This window comes from Schistocerca piceifrons, chromosome 1 (genome assembly GCF_021461385.2).
Source record: "Schistocerca piceifrons isolate TAMUIC-IGC-003096 chromosome 1, iqSchPice1.1, whole genome shotgun sequence".
Taxonomy (NCBI): domain Eukaryota; kingdom Metazoa; phylum Arthropoda; class Insecta; order Orthoptera; family Acrididae; genus Schistocerca; species Schistocerca piceifrons.
The window spans coordinates 224,078,640-224,097,555 of NC_060138.1; the positions used below are offsets into that span (position 1 = coordinate 224,078,640).

At 41.9% G+C, this 18,916-nt stretch overlaps 1 protein-coding gene across 1 annotated transcript in view; it reads left to right on the top strand.

The window, feature by feature from the left end:
- LOC124792233 (zinc finger protein 236-like) overlaps positions 1-18,916 on the top strand; it is a 231,929-nt gene that overhangs the window by 11,581 nt on the left and 201,432 nt on the right. Inside the window, exons 4-5 of the mRNA XM_047257923.1 lie at positions 6,333-6,710; positions 7,153-7,281. Of these exons, the coding sequence (XP_047113879.1) occupies positions 6,333-6,710; positions 7,153-7,281 (507 nt within the window). The remainder of the gene's footprint in view (positions 1-6,332; positions 6,711-7,152; positions 7,282-18,916) is intronic.

The following is an 18,916-nucleotide window of genomic DNA, read 5'->3' on the forward strand; positions in this document are numbered from 1 at the left end:
TATCGTTTTTACCCTCCATGCTTCACTCCAACCCTAAATTGGTGATCCCTTGATGCCTCAGAACGTATCCTACCAACTGATCCTTTCTCCTAGTCAAGTTGTGCCACAAATTCCTCTTCTCCCCTGTCCTATTCAGTGCCTCCTCATTAGTTACATGATCTACCCATCTAATACTTAACATTCTTCTGTAGCACATTTCTCTTCTTGCTATACCGTGTATCATCAATGTTTCACTTCCATTCATGGCTACACTCCATACAAATACTTCCAGAAAAGACTTCCTGACACTTAAATCTATACTGGATGTTACCAAATTTCTCTTCGTCAGAAATGCTTTCCTTGCGACAGCTGGTCTACATGTTATATCATCTCTACTTGGACCACCGTCAGTTATTTTGCTCCCCAAATAGCAACACTCATTTACCACTTTAAATATTCATACGAAGAATCAGATCCATCTCTTTCCAGCATACTACTTCATCTGGAAAGCACTTCAAGCTCTGAATCTATAAGCATCTGACATACTTTTTACAATATGTTGTATGTACTTTTAGTCCTTTTTGGTATCCATAGGCAACTTTCATGACTAAAACTCATGCAACCTAAACATAATTCTCTATGTTACATGGTAATAATTTTAACAAATCATAAGCAGCTTAAAATATACAGTTTCTGTTTTACTGGCACTAATTATGCTATGTATTACAATCATGTACAAAAGAGAGATAGCATCAACTGAAACACAAAGTCAATTTGTTTCCAGTGTTCTTCTTCATTTGGAGAGATACTCCTGAGGAAATGTAATTATTTGATTACTTTTTACAATACTCAGTATGTATTTTAATCTTTATGCCCTTAGGCAAGTTTCACGGTCAGAAAAGTCATCATCATCATCATCATCATCTTGGACAGTTTCCAGCCACTGGCTGGGTCTGTCGGGAACACAAGCCTCTCCATCGTGTTCTGTCTTTCCACCACTCCCCCTCTTCCACCTTCGTCCAGTTCTCTCCTCTCCTCTTCTCGTCACACATTCCTTCACTCCCTTCACCCATCTATCTCTTGGTCTTCCTCTGGGCCTCTTCCCCTCCAGTTGCAGATCAAACATCCTCTTTGGAATTCTTCCCTCATCCATTCTCTTCATGTGTCCATACCACTGCAGTCTTGATTTTTCTATCCTGTCCTGTACTGGTTCCTCCTTTAGTCTTTCCCTGACATACACATTTCGCAATCTGTCTCGTCTTGTTACACTCAACCTGCTCCTCTGGAACTTCATTTCACTAGCAACACTCATTTACCACTTTAAATATTGGTGGTATTCAAATACAATTGGTTGTGTTGTTTTGGAATAATTTCATCACATTATAAAGTGAAGAATATGTATGGTTTTTATTAACTGGCAGAATGAATCCTGCGTGTTTGTCATGTACAGAATAGATATTGTAGTATCTGAAATGCTCAGTCTGCTAGTTTTCCATGAAACTATTTCATCTGAACTGTTTGAATATTTTTTACACCCATTGCATTAGTTTTCCATCCTTTTTGATCCAGGCTTTGGACCAGCACTGGCAAAGCTAAAAAGTTTAAGTGTGTTTCGATTGTGCCTGTCTGCAACTTAACATCTCCTTTTTACAGTAAGTAGCAATCTATCTTTGCCTTCTACTTAACGTAGCCTTCTGAAATTCCTTCGTCAAAGAAGATGAAGTAAATATTCCAGAATTCAAATCGAGAGCAGCTGCCAACTTGAGCAACTTAAGTAAATGTCCTCAGAGTAATGAAGCAACTTAAATCACTTAATAAAAGCAAGTCTTCTGTTGCAGGTTCCTTTCTGAGTATGTTGACGCAATAGCTTCATGCTCAACAATCGCACACAACCAATCGCTCAATGAAAGATCCGTACCCAAAGACTTGAAAGTTGCGAGGTCACGCCAATATTCAAAAAGGTAGTTGGAGTAATCCATCAAATTACAGGCCCCTATCATTAATGCCAATATAAATTACCTTATTGGCCGAAAGCTATAATTGTGTGAATCTTTTTGTTGTGCCTATCGTGACTCAGCATCTCCACTATATGGTGCGTAGCAACTTTCCTTCTCTGGTATTATTAATGGATTTAGGAGACAATCTGAGCAGCTGTCTCAAGTTGTTTCCAAATGGTGCTGTCATTTGCCGTCTAGTAAAGTCATCGACGATCAAAACAAATTGCAAAACCATTTAGAAAAGATGTTTGTTGCAAAAATTGGCAGTTGACCCTAAATAATGAAAAACGTGAGGCCATCTACATGGGTGCTTAAAGGAATCCCTAAAACTTTGGCTACACGATAAATTAGTCAGATCTACAGGCTGTAAATTCAACTAAATACCTAGGAATTACAATTACAAACAACTCAAATTTGAAAGAACACACAGAAAACGTTGTGGAGTGAGGCAAACCAAAGACAGTGTTTTGTTGGTAGAACACTCAGAAAATGCAACAAATCTACTAAAAGAGAGACAGCCTACACTATACTTGTCCATCCTATTCTGGATTACTGTTTGCTGTCTGGAATCCTTACCAGATAGGATTAACAGAAGAAGAACAACACGTTTTGTATTATCGCGAAATAGGGGAGAGGGTGTCACTGACATGGTACAGGATTTGGGGTGGACATTATTAAAACAGAGGTGTTTGTCGGTGTAGCAGAATCTTGACAAAATTTCATTCACCAGTTTTTTTGAGAGACTGCAAAAATATTTTGTTGACGGTGACCTACATATGGAGATCATCATAATACACTGAAGAACCAAAGAAACTGGTACACCTGCTTAATATTGTGCAGGGCCCCACGAGCTCACAGAAGTGCCGCAATGTGATGTGGTATGGACTTGACTAATGTTGGAAGTAGTGCCGGAGGGAACTGATACTATGAATCCTGCAGGGCTGTCCATAAATCCCAAAGAGTACGAGGGGGTGGCAATCTCTTCTGAGCAGAACTCTGCAAGGCATCCCAGGTATACTCAATGATGTACAAGTTTTGGGAGTTTGGTGGCCAGCAGAAGTGTTTAAACTCAAGAGTGCCTCTGGAGTCATTCTGTAGTAGTCCTGGATGTGTGGAGTGTCGCATTGCCCTCCTGGAATTGCCCAAGTCTGTCGGAATGCACAATGGGCATAAATGGATGCAGGCGATTAGACAGGATGCTTCCATACGTGTCACCTGTATCTAGACAAATCAGGGGTCCCATATCACTCAAACTGCACGTGCCCCACACTATTACAGAGCCTCCACCATCTTGAACAGTCCACTGCTGTCATGCAGTGTCCATGGGTATATGAGATTGTCTCCATACCTGTACATGTCCATCCACTTGATACAATTTGAAACGAGATTCGTCCAACCAGGCAACATGTTTCCAGTCATCAACAGTCCAAAGTCGGTGTCGACGAGCCCAGGCGAGGTGTAAGGCTCTCTTTTCGTTGATGACTTTGCAATCTATTGCAGCTTTCAATGAACCTGTCTACTTGAGCAGCACCTTCAGCGATGTTCGATCATCTTTACTCATGGAGCATCAAACGCTTTCGGTTTTTCACTTACATGTGCTAGGAGTTTCTTTCCCTGTCCCTATGTCTCGACCCATTCATTCTTCTATTCACTGACACAATGAAATTCTTGTCCCTTGTCCGTTCGAAACTGGATTGTATATTCAGCTGCACATCCATCTATCTTACGTCTTCTTAACACCAACATTGAGGGGTACAGTTCGCCACTGGTGCCTTATATACCAGCCCTGTTGAGAGTCTTTATTCTGAGGCATACCTGTAGGATATTCTCCTCAGTTGTTATGAGAGCTGTCTGTCTTCTATGCCCAGTGGCCCATCCTGTGCTCCCTTTTTTGATGATTCCCTCGACCGCCAGTATGGGCTGCACCCGTTTTCTCTGTTGCTTCCAGGAGTTTGCTTTCATGCTGCTTCAACAACTTTGCTTTAAGCTCCCTGCCACATTCCTCATGGGTGCAAGCTCTTCACCACCCTGGCTTTGTGCCAAGGCATGTGTTAATTTCGGATTCCGTTTGCTTCCTAAGAACACTGCTCCTGGCCTGGTGTATCTTAGAGTTTCTCGCACTTTGCACACAGCTTGGGGACAGTGTCTTCATCTACACCAACAGTTCCAAGGCCAACCATGGTGCCAGGTGTGCCTTTGTACTTGGCGATGAACCTTTTCAGTATCAACTTTTTCACCAGTGCTTGATTTTTACTGTGGAGCTGTACGCCGTCTATCAGCCCACCATGTACATGCGGCAACACCGGCCTCCAAATTGCGTCATCTCCTAATGTTCTCTCAGTGCTCTTCAGAACCTGCGCGCACTGTACTCAGTCCACCCTTTAGTATGATGGATCCAAGAATGCCTCCATTCAACTACTTTGAGGGGGAGGGGGGGCAACTTGGTGTTCCTGTGGGTTCCTGTTCATGTTGGCATGTCAGGGAATGAGGCTGCTAATGTTGCTGCAAAGGCTACAGCCATTCTCCCCCAGCCTGCTAGTCATTCTCTTCCCTAAGATAATCTCCGTGTTGACGTATGTTGGCACGTAGTATCACTTTGGAGTGCACAGTGGTCCTCTCTCCAGGGGAACAAACTCTGGGACATTAAACCTCTCCCAATAGCATGGTTGACCTCTTCTTGGCCCTCACATTGCGAGGAGGTCATTTTAGCCTTGCTGCGTACAGGACACTGTTGTTTTAGTCACCACCCAAAAAGAAAGTCGAACTCACTAATAATATCTAATAGTACCTGCATTTTGAGAGCTGTCACCTCTTCCATACCAAAAAATTGCTCCCATTCAGCCTGGCCACCTGTGGATGTTGTTTCTGCTGTGAGGAGAATTTCCTTGCCCAGCATGCTGAAGTTCTAACAGTAGCCTTCATGGCAATCACTATTCCCCAACCCTAGTCCACAAATTTCCCACACCATACCCTCACATTTCATTAACCCTGCCATCATATAATGCAAAGGAGCACCTCCTTGTCCAGTAACATCCTGGACTGAAGCAACTAATTGTTTCCTTTATCAGGTCTGCGACTATCTATCATCATGCCTGGAAATGAGGGCATCCTACTCGTGATCCTTCTCACGCCTTTAAAAATAGTATTGTGCCACTCACCCACCCATCCAACCAATGCAATATCCTGGTCCATCCCTCTGCATCTCCCTATTCCAACCATTTCCAACTGGAGTCATATCCCTGTAGAAGATCCAGGTGCAAGACCTGGCCAATTCACCCACACAGTATATTTTACGCTAGTCATGTCACAGGCTTATCCTACCCATCTGAGGCAGGGCAACCTGCGTAAGCAGCAATATTATATGCCAATTCTGTAGTAATCTGTGCATAGCATTTTTTGTAGGCATGGCCACCAGCTAGTTGTCCACCAGAATAAGTGACCACAACCAAACTGACCAAAAGCAGAGTAGGCCATCAATTGGTGGAACGTTCTGCTGAGCACATCATGTACGAGTTCAATGGCTGCATCCGAACTTGTGCCACGTGGGCTTTTTCCCCAGCATTGGCTTTTCTAAGCTACATAGATGGAAGTTACCCCTTGGAATGCCTCCTCCATTTCTGTAATCCTCCTGGCCTCAGTCTCTGCTAACCCACTGCACCTGCACCCCTACCCAACAGTTTTCCCCTCCTTTATCCTGTCACCCCTCCTAAACCATGCCGCCACGTCAAGTTGTGCCATTTGAACTCGCTGACTCTGCTGCCCATGCACTCACTGCCTGTCCCTCTGACATTCCTATCCTGCACACCGCACCCTCTTAGCGACTAGCTACCCCTTCCCAAACCCTCCCCCCACTTCCTCCTCCATCTATCCCTCTAGCCACTCCAGCCTACTCAACTTCTCACCCCAGTCCACCTGCCAAACTGCAGTCCCAACACTGTGTGTTCTGCCGGCACATTGTAACTGCGCGCGTGTGTGTGTGTGTGTGTGTGTGTGTGTGTGTGAGAGAGAGAGAGAGAGAGAGAGAGAGAGAGAGAGAGAGAGAGAGAGAGACAGAGAGCTCTTGTCTGAAAGCTAGCAAAATATTCATTCATTTGTGTGTGCCTGCTGATGATCAACACTTCTAGTATCAGTAAGTGGTTTCTTTTACCCCTAAATTATTTTCATTCTGTCAAAACTATACTTTCCATAACTATAAAAACAGTGGTTTCAGCTTCAGAAACGTGAAAACATACTTAAGAGCATTAATTAGTGGAATCTCTTATGTCTACTGTTACACAGTTAATCAGTTGCATATGTCCAGCTCCGCATCTACTTACTTTCCTTTCTTGCAGTGTAACTTTGGACTTCCATTTTCAGATTGCTCTTATAGCAGATACTTCTAGTCAAGTAATTCTTGGTGGAGTCCCAGATAATGATGCTGAGATAGTCATTGAAGCAGCTGAGGTACCAGAGGAAACTGTGGATATACCTTGTGATGAAGAACATCACAATGAAGTTTCTATTGCCCTTGAAAATATTCATGAAACTGGACAAACAGTGTGTCTTCCTATTGAAACAACACAAAAAGAAAGTGACATAGCAGACAGTGCAGTCAGTGAAAAAACTGTAAGATTTGAACTGCCCAGTTCTGATCCTGGGGCAGGAACAGCTGAATCCTTTGATCCTCGGAAATTGGTGCAAGCAGCACAAAACCAGAAGACAAAGGAACCAAATGTTGAACCACCGATGAGGAAGGTAATTTCAAATTTGTTCAAAATACTTTATACGCATGCATTACTAAATTAAAAAAAATTGACTTATCCAGTGCAAATTCATTGTTGAGAAAATCTAAAGAAAAATTCATCTTTTTTAAAATAGTGGCAGAAGTATTATTTAAGTTAATTTTATCCTACAACAGTAATAAGTTTAGTGTGACTTTTTATTTGGGGGGGGGGGGGGGGGAGATTATTCGTAGATATTTTTGATGTTCCTGTCATTCAAGTAAGTGATCAAATTTTGGACTATTTATTTTAATCCAGTCTTCTGTTGCTTATTGTTAACTGTCTCTTGTCTCCAGTTGAAAAGCAATTAAATCGTTTAGTGTTCCATTAATTCCACAATTTCCTTTTACCTCTCAGCAAGCAGTCATATTCTATCTTACTATCTTATATGAGTAACTTTTTATTTTACTTTTTAGGGTCCTTTTATCTGTGAGACGTGTGGTAAAGAATTCTCCAAATGGGCTCAGCTACGGAGGCATATAAAGTGTCATATTGATGATAAACCTCATAGATGTATAAAATGTTCAACATCATTCAATGTTGAGGTGAGTAAGCTGTTAAACGTGTCCATCATATTTGGAAGTCTGCAGTTTACCATTTGGTACTCATTTTATGTCTAGTTGCAGTGTTGATAGTTACTCATTTAACTTTCTCACATGGGTAGCTCTTATGAATAACAGCTTTGCTGTAGATTCTCAGGTGAGTGCATGTTGTGATGAGAATTTTCATTTGTGTAGGGTGACTGTCAATAATTATGGTGGAAGTCCTTAAGTAAGTCAGAGTGAACATTAAGGTTGCTTACCAGTGTCTGGCCCAAACTGTCAGTGCCAATAAGGTAACTGAACAACCCATTCAACAGACTTTGTCATTCTCTGCAAATCTCATTCATTTACACATTGTTTTTCCTAAATCCATAATTAAGGAGAACCTACAGATATGTGGAATGAGTAAAATTATACATCAGTTGTCAGAAGCAACTACTGCAGACTATTTGTTTAAAGTATACTAACACTCAATTTCAAATAGTGCTAATCTAAGGTAGTCATTTTTAAGTAACACCATGAGATCCTGACAAACAAATGTTAATTGAGAGAGAGAGAATTCACAATGTGGCTGTAGTTAACAAAATTAATTTGCAATGTGAAAGTAAAATAGCACATTCGATGTCATTACGATTTATTGTGCAAAATGAATTATGAAACATGAAAAGCTAATTAACATATGAGTGAATATGTCAACAAAAATAATAATTTTTGAAAAAATAGTGTATTTAGATAGGTAAAAAATCTACTCTACAAGTGGCAGCAGGAGAAAGCACATGCAAAGTACTGAAATTTGCAAGTTTTCTCAGCCAGTGGCTTGTCCTTCTGGCAGAAAGATTGAAGGGGTAGGAAGAGGGGTGAAGGGAAAGGGTTGGTGATATTTAGGAAATAGAGAGGGTTTGGAAAAGTCACCCAGAACTCAAGAGTTAAAGACAGGTTTAGTAGATAGGATGAGAAGGAAAGATTGATTGTTGGGGATTGCACCAGACACGGTTTGAAACCCTGAGAGCTTAAAGGTGGAGGATAGGGTAATAAGCAAGACAGATTAATGACAAAACATTGTACACATGTTAAAAAGAGTGGAAGGCTAAGTGCATTGTGTTATAAAGGTAAGAGGGGGGGGGGGGGGGTAGATAGGTAAGAAAATAAAAGAAATAGAAAACTAAATGGTAGGGAATAAAGGAATAGTCACTGAGAAGAAATGCTGACACCAAAGAAAGTAATGTAAATTAAGGTCAGGTGATGTTGTAATGCCAGTTCCCACCTGAAGAGTTCCAATAAACTGGTATCTGGGGGAAGAATCCATATGGAATGTGGGGTGAAACAGGCACCAAAGTCACGGCCATCATGTTGTGTAGCATGCTCTACACCTGTGTATTGTGTGTTGCCAATATACACCCTATGCCTGTGCCTATTCATCGTAACTAATAACTTGGTGGTAGTCATGCTATCGTAAAAGGCCGAACAATGTTTATATAACAGCTGATGCACGACATGTTGTTCCACATGTGGCTCTCCCTTTGATAGCATGTTTCGCCAGTTGCAGGGCTGGTACGAGTCATAGTAGGAGGGTGCATAGGATAAACTTCACAGCAAGGCCACTCAAAAGGGAAAGAGCCCTAAGGTAGGGAAATGGGTGCAGAAGGAGCATAGGCTCTGACAATGAAATTGCAGGAATTGGAAGGGCGATGGAAAACTATTCCAGATGTGGTGTGCAGAATGTCAGACAGAATTAACCTCATTCAAGGCATGATTTTAGGAAGTCGTAGCCCTGTTGAAGTAGCTGATTAACACATTCAAGACCAGGATAATATTGTGAGACAAAGGGTCTATTCCTAAGCTTATTTTTGGATGGATCAGTAGTACAAGAATTGGATGTGATAACACTAACTAAAAGTAAATGATGGTTTAATACTTGGAGCTGTAGGGCAAGTGACCAACAAACTGACCGTGTTGAACCTATCATCAGAAACAAGGTCTGAAGCACTGACCAAGAGTGCTGTCAACATACCACTACCAAGATTTAGTACTACATATGTCTTGCCAAATCCTTCAGGCTAGGCAAGCCTAGTGTGCCATGAGTAGCATTGTTAGAGGCACCATTGTTGAGTAGAATTTCTGTGATGTTGGTTTTCTGGCCTATGTGTGAAAGAATGTAGGGAGTAGTGCACTAAAGGAATTCAAGTAATCACTTTGAACCATTGGGTATAACCTACTACTAATCTACCTATACCCTGTAATACAAAGTTTGGCTAAATAAGCACTAGCACCTGCTACTACTATTCCTTGTTTTGGTGCAATAGATTGCAGAACTTAAGTTCAAAAGGTAGGTTAGTCAAGTTTTAAGAAAGACCGATTGGAATATATGAGAATTATCAGCAGTACAACAAAAAACATATAACATGTAGAATTAAAATCAGATCATGTGATTTACTGCAGAGAAGCATAAGAGGGAGACAATTTAGGTGCACACTTACTGTGAAAAAGTAAATTAAAAACAGTATTACAGATACCAAAAGACTCTGACAGAATGACAAGGCTTCTTTCAAAAATATGTGAAAGTTGTTCCATTGGAATGGAAATTCTCAAATGGAATTAGATATCTGTTAAAGAGAAAGCAAGACTTTCAAGAAAACAATAATGGAAACGCAAGAAAACATGCTGAATTAAACTAAGCTGTTCAGAGCTTTCTTCAAGAGAAAGTGGAAATGTGCCATTGAATTTTATAAAGCACAAAGAAAAACTAAACAGAATTGTATGGAAATCACAGTTCATTAGTAAATATGTCACAGACAACGCATAGAAAACTATAAGGTCATTCAAAGGTTCCATGAAATGTTTGTACAGTTCAGAAAATAAATCAGGGAGACCCACTGTCTTCAAAAATTTCTAATCTATAAATTACACTTATGGACAGTCCGTGATGAACTGTCTGTCAGTGCTCGAGAAAGTGCGCAGTTTTTCGTAACACAAGCAGGTGCGGGTTATACTTTGTATAAATGTTCAGAATAGCTGCCTTAGTTACCAAGGTATACATGTAGGAGCAAAATCAGTTTGCTCTTAGTTTAATTAAACAAAAACTCAATAAACTTACATAAAATGATCTAGAGCACTGTTTAATTAATTGCAATAAGATCTGTTGTTACAGGCATAGAAAACAAAGCATCAGTTCACCATGTGATACTGAAAAATTTATATGTCAATGCTACCGCTTCCGTTAGATTTCACCATGATAGTGGGGAGTTCAGAATTGAAAGGTGATTCTGTAATGAGAATCCACATTACAAAATAATCATTCTTATGAGTCCTAGAGGAAATTAAAAAACAACTTGATGAAGAGCAGAAGAAATAAATGGGAGAATAAAAGTAGCTTGGAGTGTTTTTGGAAATGCAAATAAGGGTTGTAAAAAAGAAAAACTTCCAAAGTGTCTGAAATTAGAATAGTTTAGTGTTATTTAATAGTAAAGCCAGTTGCTAAAAGGTATTTACCTCAGCCACTAAGACATTTTCAAGTGAACAGTCGGTGATCCTGAACATAGACATGTATCGAGCATCTTAAAACAAGATAATAGTAGTTTCTTACAGTAGAATTGTGAATAATATTGTCTAACAACCCACTGTAATGTTTATAAGTAAAACTTATATAAAGACAGTCGGGTAAAAGTTACACAACAGGACTTAACGTTGCAAGTCTATGTGTGTTCGGCATGCACTAGTAAAGTGGGAGTTGTTTTTCTTGTAATGAGAAGTGAAAGAGGGTGTCAGCAGTGTGTTGGGAGGGTAGACTAAACAGCATGGTAAAACATGGGCTTTAAATGTGAAATCCATTCAGAAACTGTGGGTTACCTAGCAAGCAATAATGAGGTGTAGTTGGGAGAAGTCCTGAGAGAAATAAAAGAAAATCATAAACAATACTGCATGAGGAAATGCACGTCAGGCACTGACCATCTAGTGCACAACAAAATATTAACACAAAGACCCATGGCAGGCCTAGCAAGCCAGTGGTAGCTTCCGACTATCAAACAACCCTCGGATCAAAACCAGTACTGAAAATAACAAAACCTTTTAGGAGATCTGGCCTATATGGTTCCAATGAGATACAGATCTCTCTGAAAAAAAAATTTAAGAACTGGAGCTATTAATGAAACTTCCTGGCAGATTAAAACTGTGTGCCCGACCGAGACTCGAACTCGGGACCTTTGCCTTTCGCGGGCAAGCGCTCTACCATCTGAGCTACCGAAGCACGACTCACGCCCGGTACTCACAGCTTTACTTCTGCCAGTACCTCGTCTCCTACCTTCCAAACTTTACAGAAGCTCTCCTGCGAACCTTGCAGAACTAGCACTCCTGAAAGAAAGGATATTGCGGAGACATGGCTTAGCCACAGCCTGGGGGATGTTTCCAGAATGAGATTTTCACTCTGCAGCGGAGTGTGCGCTGATATGAAACTTCCTGGCAGATTAAAACTGTGTGCCCGACGGAGACTCGAACTCGGGACCTTTGCCTTTCGCGGGCAAGCGCTCTACCATCTGAGCTACCGAAGCACGACTCACGCCCGGTACTCACAGCTTTACTTCTGCCAGTACCTCGTCTCCTACCTTCCAAACTTTACAGAAGCTCTCCTGCGAACCTTCCAGAACTAGCACTCCTGAAAGAAAGGATATTGCGGAGACATGGCTTAGCCACAGCCTGGGGGATGTTTCCAGAATGAGATTTTCACTCTGCAGCGGAGTGTGCGCTGATATGAAACTTCCTGGCAGATTAAAACTGTGTGCCCGACCGAGACTCGAACTCGGGACCTTTGCCTTTCGCGGGCAAGCGCTCTACCATCTGAGCTACCGAAGCACGACTCATGCCCGGTACTCACAGCTTTACTTCTGCCAGTACCTCGTCTCCTACCTTCCAAACTTTACAGAAGCTCTCCCGCGAACCTTGCAGAACTAGCACTCCTGAAAGAAAGGATATTGCGGAGACATGGCTTAGCCACAGCCTGGGGGATGTTTCCAGAATGAGATTTTCACTCTGCAGCGGAGTGTGCGCTGATATGAAACTTCCTGGCAGATTAAAACTGTGTGCCCGACCGAGACTCGAACTCGGGACCTTTGCCTTTCGCGGGCAAGCGCTCTACCATCTGAGCTACCGAAGCACGACTCACGCCCGGTACTCACAGCTTTACTTCTGCCAGTACCTCGTCTCCTACCTTCCAAACTTTACAGAAGCTCTCCTGCGAACCTTGCAGAACTAGCACTCCTGAAAGAAAGGATATTGCGGAGACATGGCTTAGCCACAGCCTGGGGGATGTTTCCAGAATGAGATTTTCACTCTGCAGCGGAGTGTGCGCTGATATGAAACTTCCTGGCAGATTAAAACTGTGTGCCCGACGGAGACTCGAACTCGGGACCTTTGCCTTTCGCGGGCAAGCGCTCTACCATCTGAGCTACCGAAGCACGACTCACGCCCGGTACTCACAGCTTTACTTCTGCCAGTACCTCGTCTCCTACCTTCCAAACTTTACAGAAGCTCTCCTGCGAACCTTGCAGAACTAGCACTCCTGAGAGAAAGGATATTGCGGAGACATGGCTTAGCCACAGCCTGGGGGATGTTTCCAGAATGAGATTTTCACTCTGCAGCGGAGTGTGCGCTGATATGAAACTTCCTGGCAGATTAAAACTGTGTGCCCGACCGAGACTCGAACTCGGGACCTTTGCCTTTCGCGGGCAAGCGCTCTACCATCTGAGCTACCGAAGCACGACTCACGCCCGGTACTCACAGCTATACTTCTGCCAGTACCTCGTCTCCTACCTTCCAAACTTTACAGAAGCTCTCCTGCGAACCTTGCAGAACTAGCACTCCTGAAAGAAAGGATATTGCGGAGACATGGCTTAGCCACAGCCTGGGGGATGTTTCCAGAATGAGATTTTCACTCTGCAGCGGAGTGTGCGCTGATATGAAACTTCCTGGCAGATTAAAACTGTGTGCCCGACCGAGACTCGAACTCGGGACCTTTGCCTTTCGCGGGCAAGCGCTCTACCATCTGAGCTACCGAAGCACGACTCACGCCCGGTACTCACAGCTTTACTTCTGCCAGTACCTCGTCTCCTACCTTCCAAACTTTACAGAAGCTCTCCTGCGAACCCTGCAGAACTAGCACTCCTGAAAGAAAGGATATTGCGGAGACATGGCTTAGCCACAGCCTGGGGGATGTTTCCAGAATGAGATTTTCACTCTGCAGCGGAGTGTCCGCTGATATGAAACTTCCTGGCAGATTAAAACTGTGTGCCCGACGGAGACTCGAACTCGGGACCTTTGCCTTTCGCGGGCAAGCGCTCTACCATCTGAGCTACCGAAGCACGACTCACGCCCGGTACTCACAGCTTTACTTCTGCCAGCACCTCGTCTCCTACCTTCCAAACTTTACAGAAGCTCTCCCGCGAACCTTGCAGAACTAGCACTCCTGAAAGAAAGGATATTGCGGAGACATGGCTTAGCCACAGCCTGGGGGATGTTTCCAGAATGAGATTTTCACTCTGCAGCGGAGTGTGCGCTGATATGAAACTTCCTGGCAGATTAAAACTGTGTGCCCGACCGAGACTCGAACTCGGGACCTTTGCCTTTCGCGGGCAAGCGCTCTACCATCTGAGCTACCGAAGCAAGACTCACGCCCGGTACTCACAGCTTTACTTCTGCCAGTACCTCGTCTCCTACCTTCCAAACTTTACAGAAGCTCTCCTGCGAACCTTGCAGAACTAGCACTCCTGAAAGAAAGGATATTGCGGAGACATGGCTTAGCCACAGCCTGGGGGATGTTTCCAGAATGAGATTTTCACTCTGCAGCGGAGTGTGCGCTGGAAACATCCCCCAGGTTGTGGCTAAGCCATGTCTCCGCAATATCCTTTCTTTTAGGAGTGCTAGTTCTGCAAGGTTCGCAGGAGAGCTTCTGTAAAGTTTGGAAGGTAGGAGACGAGGTACTGGCAGAAGTAAAGCTGTGAGTACCGGGCGTGAGTCGTGCTTCGGCAGCTCAGATGGTAGAGCGCTTGCCCGCGAAAGGCAAAGGTCCCGAGTTCGAGTCTCGGTCGGGCACACAGTTTTAATCTGCCAGGAAGTTTCATATCAGCGCACACTCCGCTGCAGAGTGAAAATCTCATTCTGGAGCTATTAATGTTATATACTGAGAAACTGATGTAAGAATTCAGTAAATCGCACAGATAATGACCGAGACTAACATATCGATAATCGGATTATGAGAAGTAGGCAAAAAAGGGAATGCCAGTGAGGTGCTGGAAGAAAGGATATGAAGTGTGGTGGCCAAGAAGAGACAAAAGCGAAAAAATGTCACAATAATAGTGACTAAAGAACTGGCAATCAAAGTACTTAATGTAGAAAATGTATGTGACAGAGTAGTTAAAGTTAATATAATGATGGAAGAAATAGCCTCGTTATAATACAGGTTTATTTTCCTCAAATTGGATGCAAGACAGATGAAAAGTAAGAGTTTATCACTACAATGGAGGATACTGTAACATTAACAAGACCATGATTATAGGAAACTTTAGTGCTAGAGTAGAGAATGAAAGAAAAGGATACAAAACAGTCATAGGAAGCCATGTGGACAAACCCAGAAACAATGAAAGGGAGGTACTATCACACACACACGTATGTGAGAAATAAATGGATTATTGATAACAGATGACATAAAAAAGGGTGTGAGTCTTAAGTTAACCAGATAAAGTTGGAATTTACAACAGAAATCTGTAATAGACTATATGATGATAACCTAAGAAGTCATAAGATGCCTGGCTTAACCACTTAAGCATTAATCTCAACAGTGACCACATACTATTGTTAGGGACATGGAAGAAATCCAGAAAGGGTAAATATGGGAGAAAGACAGAACAAAATCTAATACTCGAAACTGCAAGATAGATGCCCAAGAGATATACAGGGAAAGATTAGGTTACTGCTTCCCAAAGAAGAGAGGGAGGATGTGGAAGAAGAACGGAAGGGGTTTGAATGGGCATTAGTCAAGGCAGCAGACACAAAGAAACTTCATGGTGAAATGAGAGAATTGCATAAGCACTCGAAGAAAAAGAAGAGCACATAGAGAGATAGAAGCTAATTTTAAGGATTTGAAAAGATGTGTCACATATTAGGTAGTGGAAAGAAGTAGAAAGAAAATACTTCAAAAAGTCATCAACAAATAAAGAAAACCCATTGTGCAAGATGCCCATGCTATTCCAGGAATATTTAGGTATTTTGTTAAAAAAAAAAAAAAAATTTCAAAGGCCCCTGCCAAGCCTTTATAAAAGCTCTCCCAGTATAGCTTCAATCAATGTCTATGTGCAAGTCAGCCTGCCGTTCAGAACAGAGCTAGTTAAATCCAGTACAAGTTGCTCAGTCCTACATGATGCCACTTTTCTAGCATGTCTGCTGAAGAAACTCGCAATTGCACGGCACCATCTAGCCAATAGGGCGCGTGCAAGACGAGTTACATATGTAGTCGCTGGAATGTCCTGGGTCACAGAGAGCAGGTGCTACACTCTCTTGGAATCCAGACATCAGTCAGAGCAGATGATCTCTTGTGGTCCAGCTTTTACATGGGGTGGACGGTCTCGTGCCCTCTGCCTCTGTTCATCAGGGCTGGCCTGTGACCATATGAACATCAGATACCATTTTTCCCATTCCCTGTGCCACTATTTTAGGCCCAGTTGTTACTCTGGCAGTCAGCCTTCACCTTTACCCTCAGGGCGAGCCCTCATGTATACCAACTGTCAGAATATAATCAAAAGTTTAGTTCTCTCTTTCATTCCAAACCAGCATACCTCCCAATGCTTACACCCATCCTGCTCCCTTTGACACTGCTCGCTGTGCGGGAGGAAATAGTAGTTTTCCAAGTATGGAAGGAACACTTCCAAAACCTATATAAAGGGCAGAATAAGGTAGTCATATGGCATGAATGAGTGGAAGAGCCCAAAGGACAGATCCAGCTGCCTAATTGGAAAGGTTTTCCCTTATTTCACACCTGCGTGCATCTTTCCTTCATGAAGTATGAGAGTTGTGTGTTATAAGTGCATCTGTTAAGGGTAAGTGACTGTAATGAGTGTGTGTATAGCGCAGTGTCGTGTTCACATAGGAGATGATGAGAGAAGGGAAAGGGTAAAACATATTGCTGGCACATAGTCTACTGCTCTCAAAGAGCATCGAGGGGGCTCAAAGAGCATCGAGGGGGGGGGGGGGGGTCACCAAGCTTAATGTCCTTATCTGATGTGTGGAGATCACCATCAACAGTGTTGCATGCCCTCAGTTTGTGTGACACTGCAGAGAGGTTTGGAATTTAATTTAGGACATGATGCAAAGACTGGTGGTAAAGGACTTCATGCCACCATCGATCTCAGCACAATGTAGGGGAAATAGAGAGAGGCAAAAGAAATAACACTGTTAGAGAGGAAAAGATGTATAAATGACCTGATGAAATAGGAAAAAATCTACAAATGTTGGACATAAGAGAAAACTGTATTAGTAATGGAAAGACAAGAGAGCTACCGGAATAGACGATGTCACAGTGGAAATAATTGAAAACACAGGACTTGTCAGGATTCAGTAACTATATAGAATACTGAGGATAATATGGACCTGTGGAAAGATTCCTGCTGATTGGGCAAATTCAGTTATTCTATCTATTAATAAGAAAGGCAACAAGATGCTCTCTGAGAACTACAGAGGAATAGCATTACCGCACCATTGCATGGATATTTGTGAAAATATAAAAATACAGAAAATCAGAAACAAGATAGGACCAATATAAAGAGGAAAATAACAGCAAGGATTTATGTCTGGAAGATCGACAGTAGATAACATGTTACAGCTAAACAGGTAGTAGAAAAGAAACAGGAATTTGGGAAAGACATCTTAGTTGCATTCACAGATATAAAAAAAAAAAGGCTTACGACAATGTTAAAAGGGGAGAGATACGGCAAAGTCGGAATGTTGTCAAAAGGAATAATACTCAAAAGTCAGGAAAAAAAGATTAACAAATGCCTGAATTGTGTTTTAATAGATGTCAAAAAATCAGAATGGCTTAGAACAGATAGAGAAGTTCAACAAGGAGATGTGTTCTTTTCTTACCAGTTCACTTCAATGTAGTCATGCACAACATCATAAAAGGGCTCAAGAGCAGATATCATAGTGTATGAAAATATTATGATGATGATATGGAAGACAGCAGTGAATCTTGGAAGAACAATAACTAGAAGATGAAAGAAGCAGACAACAGAAAGGGACATACAAAATATTTGATCCATTGAACAATACGCAACTGAGGATTATGTTTATAGAATAAAACTCCACTTCAGTTGCCAGTAATTGTTCAATTTATTGTAGGACTGATTTTGAAGCATAAAGCTTCATCTGCTGGTTTCCACCAAAAATTACGGAAACATAAATGTGTGGACCTCGGATGTCACATCCCCATTTCTCATTCTTTTGTAGTATCTGCTTTAGTTCCACACCCCTTTGGCACCTACATCACAACCACAGTCAGCTGACTTCTGGGCCGTCTGTGTTAGTCACTTATGTGTTATGCTGTCCAGATGGACACTGTGGTTACTGGTTCTACACTCCCATAATTATTTGTTGGCACCTGAAGATGAAGCTTTATGCTTCAAAACCAGTCACGTAATAAACTAAAATATTACTAGCAACTGAAGCAGATTTTTGTTCTATAAAAAGTGAGGTAATGAGATCAGCAGGGAAAATAAAAATATGAAGTTGTAATGGAAAAATTATTAGGGAAGTAAAAGCTGTGAAATATCTAAAAATTAAGATAACAAAGAAAGAAAACATCAAGAAAGAAATTTTGGAGACGATAGAAAATGTCCAAGTTGTTACTGTGTATCAGGTGTAATTAGGAATTGAAAAGTACCTGCCAAAGCAAAGCTCATGATATACACATCATATTATCTACCACTTTTAACCTATGGTTCAGAATATTGAACCTGGGGAAAAAAAAAAAAAAAGATCTGAGTAGAATGTAATTAAGAGATGTGCATTCTACAAGGAGTCTCAAGAAGATGAGAATGGACAGGATAAGAAATGAAACAATGCAAAACACACTTCAGATCAATCTCCTAAAATAAACTGGAGAGAAAGAAGTGGAAATGATTTGGCCACACTAAAGGAATGGGGAAAAGAAAGACTACCAAAAAGAGCTCTGGAATGGACAAGATCTGGAAGACCACAAACAAGATGTAGAGACCAGGTGAAAGATGACGAGAATCAACGAGGACTACAATGGGAGGAAATGCTGAATGATAGATTGTGGAATAAAAGAGAAGATCGGAAGAGGCTTTGTGGATGAACTCCATAAGCAGAAATTTTTCAGGTACAACAACAATAACAAATAATAAAACTGATCAGGGAATGTTCTGGATTGGAATATGTAGTTTGTACTGTAATACCATGGAAAAAGAAGTGGGCAGAATATGCAGCAATGGGATGGGATGGTATATGGATCCAGGAAAGTCTTTGGTAGATCTCAGAAAAAGGTGCCAATGAACTTCTGAAAGTGTATAAATAAGAAAAGTGCAGAAACTAACTGAAGACTACAATGCATGGAGAAGTCCAGAAAAGGCTTTTATTCAGC